General features: G+C 44.4%; 1 protein-coding gene and 1 pseudogene across 19 annotated transcripts in view; both read right to left on the reverse strand.

Moving 5' to 3' along the window:
- The window catches only part of LOC147027556 (oxysterol-binding protein-related protein 6-like), a 185,148-nt gene that overhangs the window by 49,519 nt on the left and 127,558 nt on the right, over positions 1-8,071 (reverse strand). For all 19 annotated transcript variants that reach the window (XM_085877054.1, XM_085877064.1, XM_085877058.1 and 16 more), the window contains one exon: positions 7,587-7,698. In XM_085877054.1, the coding sequence (XP_085733180.1) occupies positions 7,587-7,698 (112 nt within the window). The remainder of the gene's footprint in view (positions 1-7,586; positions 7,699-8,071) is intronic.
- Positions 514-5,907, reverse strand: LOC147027557 (uncharacterized; annotated as a pseudogene).

The raw sequence follows: 8,071 nt of genomic DNA on the forward strand, positions 1-8,071 counted from the left end.
AGGTGAGTCACTGGTCAAATAGACACAGTGAAGTCTCATTATAAGCCTGATAGGTTCACCGATATTCTCCTGCTAAATATATTGTGATGGTTTTTGGAAACGCACCCCAGGGGGAGAGCATACATGACAGGTAGGTGACCCGATGATGAGATTTCAACAGTCTATGTGTAGGCAGACCCTTTGCCCCTTGACTAAGGGTTTGGGGTGGCATACGTTGAGGTTTGTTCATGTTTTCCCGGTGTGGTGTCACCCCCACCGCCCTGCTCCTTTCAATCTTTCCTATTTCGCCCCATTCCAACAATTTTTCCCTCTGCTACTTTCAATACCCCATCAGCCCATTCCAAACCCTCTACTACTTGCAATCCCTCCTTCACCCCATCAGTCTGTTCCAACCATCCCCCCTCTGTGTTTCTCAACCCACCAATAACCCCCTTCACCAATCCTTCCTTCACCCCATTGCTCTTACCTTCAACCCCGCAGCTGGTCGGTCTTCCCTCAGTCCGTCTGTGGTCATTAGTCCTTTGGGCCAATCAGATTACTTTCACCACATTGGACATGGTCCCTTCTCACATGCATGTTTGGGGCACGAAGTGAAACGCTTTTCCTGCACACGTAGGGGTGCGGCACATCTCACATGAAGGATACAGTGGCAAACTGTACAATGAACCATTGTGCTTGAGGGAGTAGTTCAGGCAAAATGTCAGATGACCTCACACAAATTGCAACAAAAGTAAACTCAACAGATTTTGATTCCTGGATATGTCCTCAGTGACAGAAAAAAGTCCGAAGGGATCCTCCGGGGGGAAAGTCCTGAAATCATGGAAATCCAATATGGCCGCCACCCGGCTTCGGGGAAAATGAGAAAATTGTAAAGATTGATATTTTAAGATGTAAATATATGTTTTTCTGCATTCTAATTGTTTCTAGTTGTGGTCAGTATATTGATATACAAGAATAATTATAAAAATGTGAAATGTATTGAGGGTAAAATAATAAATTATAGCTTTTTTGTCCAAAAATGTCAATTTTTTGTCCCGAAAATTTTTTTTTTTTTCACCTGATACTGATTTTGGCTCCTGGACAAAAAAAAATAAGAAACGTTGAAGACACAAGATGAAATCAAGTCTATGGCAATGCAATATAATTATGTAAATCATTGAAACATGACAAAATTCACAATTCCACTCGGGGCAATCACATCTGCCTGACGAAGGTTTTGAAATGAAAATGAAAATTCGCATTAAACTCAGAAACTACATCCATTATAAACTTACGATACATGTTGAAAAAATCAAGCGTATTAAAGTTAGAACTTGACAATGTCCTCATCAACCTCATCATCCTCATCATTGTCACATGGAGTGTTTGTGCAGCCAGAGCCCCTGCAGTTTCCACAAGCTGGAGTGCACTCAATGTTGTGCTTCTTGCATGTGCATCTCATGGTGCTACATTCAGCCTGGCAGTTGCACCGAATGACACGTAACATCTTTTCAGGAGCTGGAGCTACTGATGTCTGAAGTGGCACAAAACCCTTGTCACACTTCTGTCAATCCCAGTCTGTCGGAAGAAGTTCATCTGCACATCCCTTCCATTCTTGGACTGCAGATACACGCGCAGGCTGTGATACTTTGCTGTTTCTGATGTTGGTGGTAACGTCTGTGGTTGCACGTGAGAGGAGCTCCAAGCCACCTTGTCCCAGTACCACTGATACCGGAGGGTGTCCATGGTGTCAGTTGACTTTCCGTTGTAGATTATTCACCAATGTTTTTTCTCCTGCATCTGCCACATCACTTACGGAAGCTGGATATGTGTCAAAAACCTTGGCCTGCTCACGGAATGTGTTGTTTGCTTTGAACTTTTTGAGGCAAGCTCTCTTTCCAATCCCATGAAGACGAGATGTCATGTCGCACCCAAGAACTGCATGTACAAACAGTATGTGCTTGCATATGTCTGTACAAATCATTTTCTTTGTAGCCTTGATGTTCCAGATGCGAGGCTTCTTCGTGTTCTTCTTTGGCTCAGGACAAAAGAATAGGTCATGGGATTCTAAGCTTGCAAGGACGAGGAGGTCTGTGTCATCACCAACTAACACAGTGTTGGTGACAGTAGCAGACTGCACGACCTTCAGTACAATCAGGAGACCAGCATCCCCTGAGGCATGGTGTGTCTCACAGTTCTTCTTCTGAAGCTCTTCACTCAACATAAAAATGAATCGCTGTTTATTCTGCCAATTGGCAAGAAACTGTTCCTTCTTCATTGTGAGACGTATGTCAGCTGTAAATGTCACAGTTGTGCCGGCATTCCCTTTAGACCGTCTCTGGTGTGTCATGTCCTTCGTGTTGGTACTCTCATAACCATCAAACATGACTATGGCATCTCTGTACTTCTTCATTACATAATCACTGTACTGGTGGCATATGTCTCTGTATGTAGATCCACGAGACCATGGAATGCGTTGAACAAGTGCCCCAGCATCCAAAACATACTGTTGCCCATCATAGGGGATATCGGCTGGGACATCGGATCCAAGAAGACCAGAGATGGCATCAGCAAAGACTGGCTTGTGTGCTTCTCGGAGCTGAAGAGAGGAATCAAAGAGGGCTGGTGGATAGCTGCACAGTTCATATTTGAAGGCCGACTCCAGTTCTTCTGCTGTCTGTGCAACAGTGATCGGTCTCTGGAAGAGGAGTTGTGGGTCAACCCGGACTTGCTCTCCATCAATCTTGACAGATGACTTCATGCCGAGGGTGACAACTTGGTCTTTCCTTTTAAATGTGTACTCGGCAGGTGTTTTCCCATCAATAGATTTAAATATTTTGGCTCCTACACCATGTGCTGTATCGACGTTGACGGTGGGGTGTGCATGAACTCCAGTGGCAATGTTCCTCAGACGTGGATCACTACTGAACGGATTCCGTTCCTGTAAATACTGAAGAGCTGATAGTGTGTCCTTCCAGTCACGAGATTGTCTTGCCTTGGTCATGTCCTTCTTCTGCTCTCCAGTGTCGTAGTTCACACCTGTGAGCTCCTGCATTGCCTGGTTTATTTCTGCACAGGCAGCCATTGATAGTAGCCATACCAGCCGTTGTTGCTTTGTCATTCCTCGCCCTCGTGTGAGCCCCCCGCTGGTCTTCAAACTTCTCATCAGAACTTGTTCGATGATCAGGTCAGATGAAAGACCTGCCCACAGGCGATCACTTCGTCGAACCACATGGAACCCCTCATCAAAACGTTGTTGGACATTGGGATGTTGAGTTTTGAAGTTGGGCATCTGCTGCAGATACACCCTCGCAGATTTGGCATACAGGTTGTGGCCCGAGGCTGCCAGGTAAGGCAGCATTTCCTGGATGGCCTGGAGATGTAGTGCCCAGTTCCCAGTGCGCTCTGCCCAGACGTATTTGCGTAGAATGTCTAGCATGTCCATATACTGAACCCAGAGCACTGAAGTTCTAGAATATATCTTTGCAGATTCGGCATGCTTCTTAAGGTGGTCTTTGATTCATTTCAAGACGTCAGACTTGTATACTTCTTCCACAGACAGTGTCCCAGCCATCAGCTTCTCATAGAGGGTACAAGCTTCGTTGAAGTCTGGATTATTGCTTCGATCTGTATGCTGGTCATGTAGTGGCCTTGCAGCTGCTTCGGCTAAGTCCGGATCTTCATTCCCATTGCCGTCTGATGTTTCAGGTAGGCATGGTGGAGGCGCATTGAGCACATTTGTCAAAAGCAAGGCATTGAGGGCTGCATCAACAATTCAGTGTGTGCGAACTGCACGGGCAATGGCCTTGCCACTAAACATATGAATCACTGCATTGGGGGCATATATCAACTCCATCAGTTTTGAAGCCCAGATGACACCATCAGGTGTCCAATACATCCGAGGAAACTCATCTCTGCGTGGAAGCCACCCAAGCGTAGGACAATCCCTTTCAGATCACTTCCCATAGGCTCCGAGTTGATGATCATGAGGGCCTTCCACCAGAGGGGCTGCTCAAAGCTGATTATTGGAGTGACACCATGGCGTCGTGCATGTTCACGGACAAACATCAGGGTCGAGTATATGCATGCGCTGTCACTCGAGTTTAAGTCTATCATGGGCAGAAACATGATAGCCACCTTGCCAGGGTGGTCACCCTTGTGTATGAATTGCATCATTCCTGACCATGCAGGTCTGGGGGACCCAAACAAGATGGATGTCTTCCACAGAACATCAAGATTTTCAGAGCAGTTCTGGGCTTTTAGGTTGACAAGTTTCTGGTACATCACTGCTGTCATCCCGTGACTTTGTTCCTTGTGGTACCGTATCTGCACCCTTCCAACCATTGTGACATCACGAGACGTCACCTTAGCCCTGGGTATTGGCCGGCCTGATCTGGTTCCAGGGGTGATGGCGGCAATCATCCCCATGCCATGGAATGTGCCATGGCCATCCAGTGTGCGAATGTTATGGTCCACATTTTCAGCTGCATACTGCACAGACTCTGTTGTCAGGTTAGGGATGTCTGTTCCATGTGACTGAGCAGCATTTCGTTCAAACTGATGCACCTCTTCATATGAACAGCAGAACCCGTGATGATGAAGGGAGTCAATGAGAAATCGTGATGCGAAGTGGTGATATAGCTGCACACCCAACCCAACCTGCAGTGGTGCCAGTAAGACTCTGGGTCTAGTTGCCTGCACTATGGCTTGCCCAATTGAAGCCACTTTAACACCATCTTTCTTTCCCACAAACAGTCCTTCAAGCAGTACCAGCAGAGTATCTGGTAAGTATTTAATGCCAGCCTCTTGCGATTGCAGGTCATCACCACATGGGTAGACTTCATGGGATGTTTCATTGGTAGCTATAGCCAGGCGTTTATCCTTTGTTTGGACTGAATACGCACAAAGTGCACATATTTCAAATTAAGGGGGTAGGGGTAGGCAAATGGAAATAAATTCAATAAAAATTAATATTGTGTGTTAATTCTTTCACCAGAGGATAGTACGAATGTCCCTGTATCTGGATATATATATATATATATATATATATATATATATATATATATATATATATATATATATATATTTAGTATGTATACCTGGGGATACATATGTTCTTATATGAACAAACTTTCTCAAGTCAAAATATTTTTTAGGGAAAGAATATTGACATTTTTGGACAAAAAAGCTATAATTTTTTATTTTACCCTCAATACATTTCACTTTTTTATAATTATTCTTGTATATCAATATACTGACCATAAGTAGAAACAATTAGAATGCAGAAAAACATACATTTACATATTAAAATATCAATCTTTACAATTCTCACCAAAGCTGGGTGGCAGCCATATTGGATTTCCATGATTTCAGGACTTCCCCCCCCCCCCCGGAGGATCCCTTAGGACTTTTTTTTTGTCACTGAGGACATATTCAGGAACCAAAATCTGTTGAGTTTGTTTTGTTGCAATTTGTGTGAGGTGGACCAAATATTTCTGCTAAAATGCCTGTACTCGAGGGAGCGGAGGCCCTCGTTGCTGCCTTAGACATGTGAAAGGAGGGGCGGAGGATGTGTTGAAATTCCCTCAGAAACAGCGGCAGTTTTCCACAATCTGCATCATGGACATGTCAACATCAGATGCATACCAATGAGAAAGAGGCTCGCACAAGACGAGAAAGGGAGAAAGCCATTTCCTGAGAGGTGAAAGCAGAGCGGAGCTGGTCCTCATCGTGTCCTAAAAGCTTGTCCAAAAAGTAGAAGACAGGTGCGCAGAGTGTGAGAGGAGAAGGAAAGAGCTTGTAACACCTAACATTTCCTTAGTCTGGTAACGGTTCCCTCTACCGCCTTCGATTATCCTGTGAGCATGTCAATCTCCGAGTGCACTACTTCTGGATGTGCCAAGAGTATTGATACCTACCAGGGTGCATCGAGTACCAGATATCAGCTGACCAACATGGATGCTCAATGCTACAACATGGGCCGAGGCCTCCCCAATGGCATGCAGTCTTGACGCACAAACTGTCCATGCACCTCACCGCACAACCATCCATCCGTTTGGCCCATACGCTGTGCAGAGCATTGGTGCTGCCGAAGCAGTCTCCTTGGCCATTGGGCAGAATCCTGGACAGATCGCCACTCTGACACAGCATCCTCGAATGGCTCAATCATCCCAGCAAGCTGGTACTCATTTTGCCGACCTCGGAAGGATGACAGGCTGAGTCAATCCCACCTGGTATTAATTCAATGGTTGAGCAGGATTTTAACTCAGCACTCTAGAATCCCAAGCCTGCCACCCTAACCATTAAGCCAACACCAAGCAGACCACACACCCAGCCAGATTCCAAGTGAACGAACAACAAATAAATACTCTTTGGCGAGCTTTGAATAACTTTCAGTTGGATTTGATAAGAACACTCTCATGACAACAAAATAGATGTCTCATCAGCATAAGCATCAGAATCGATTCAACTTAACCATGTGTCTAAATCTGACGAATCATCAGTGGATTGCAGAAGCACCAGACCAAGATATGTATATATTAATGGAGTAGCCCACAATTGCACACGCATATTATTGGATTGATATGAAAATTTGTTTGTTGCACTGTTGATGGCAACAATATCTGAGGAAGCTCTCCAGTTTGGATGATGCCAATGGCTTTTCCAACTGCAAGAATTACCATGATCTATTTGTACATGAAGTAGTCGACCATGAATCCAAACGGTGCAGCACACAGATGTTATTTATTGAGACTTGGTAAAAAAAAAAGACTAATTCAGAGAAAGAGAGAGCAAAGTAAAGTGAAATGCATCGATAGCTTTACAGAGTTCCTCATCTTCATTGCCCGATGAATATTTTGTGCTCCGGTTATAAATGGAATTATTTATTCCGAGCAGGAGCTACCCAGAACTGCCAAGCTGAGTAATCTTTTCCCGGCAGTGGTTTCGGAACGTGTTGGACATTGAAAAGCTTTGGAGTTATTGGCCTCGTGGTGGTTATCTTTTGCCTGCTGGGCCGTCGACAGCACTGCCTGACTCCCACATCCCATTATCCACTTAATAACAGCCTTTAGTGGCCACAAAACGGATGTCAAGGCCAATGTGTGGTAGCTTTAAACCTTACCCAGATTCTGATGTACATACACAGAATTTGAAGCCACCAGGTGTTTCAGTTTGGCTGTGAAAGAATGACGTCCAAACATACAAACTTGAAAATATTTATAGATCTTTTAAGTAATATGGCCATGTTCTCGAATCAAAACGATAATTTTTTCTTTTTTTGGAAACAAAATTGAGGCTCATGGAAGAGCAAGGTGATGGGAAAAAAGGTGATGGGGAAAAGTGAGAAGTCTCACATGCGAGTTTGAGGCTTCATATCTGTCCTAATCAAGGTCTCACTCCCAAAAACGAACAATTCAAATTTGAGTCCGCAAACAGGATGATGCGGACTCGTCAGGGTGTTTTACAGTTTGGTTGAGGTGCAGCTTTATAAGAAGGTCCTACAATTATAAAAACATGCAAACTAGTCACGTTTGAAATATCTAAATATTATCACATCATTATAACCAAGTGCATCACCCGTATTGAACATTAAAGTGTGGTCGCACCTTTCTGGCACTTTTCCATGTCCTGCGAATCAAGCCAAGTTGTCACCTTCCCATGTGTCCCCGCAGTACTCCCTGGAACTGAGGCCTGGCGAGAAAGTGTGTTCTGTCGGTACTGCAGCCAATACACAGAAAGAGAAGAAGCTGATGGCCATAAGGTGACATTCCTTGCTCACCGATCGTTTTAACAATGCAACATTTGCTAATGCTAACAATGAACTAGTTTGTCAAGAATAAATTATCTCATTGGCATGCCAACCTGTGAGCCATCAAGTTTGGGGTTACCGTCATATTCCACCTGTACAAGAGGAAGGCAGATAAGCTATTTCTCTTATGTTGTATGTACAGGAAGGGTGAGGGAGGTTGGGGGTGCAGCCTATTTACAAGTCATGATCATTGACAAGAGATTTTGTTTCTTAATTGTTTATTTTGATTTGCGGAAGTTATGAGTTTTTAAAGCCATCCTGTATCCATTGTAGCGGTTAAGG

The sequence above is a fragment of the Eptatretus burgeri genome, chromosome 4, assembly GCF_056783735.1.
Source record: "Eptatretus burgeri isolate ZD-2024b chromosome 4, Ebu_testis_v1, whole genome shotgun sequence".
Taxonomy (NCBI): Eukaryota; Metazoa; Chordata; class Myxini; order Myxiniformes; family Myxinidae; genus Eptatretus; species Eptatretus burgeri.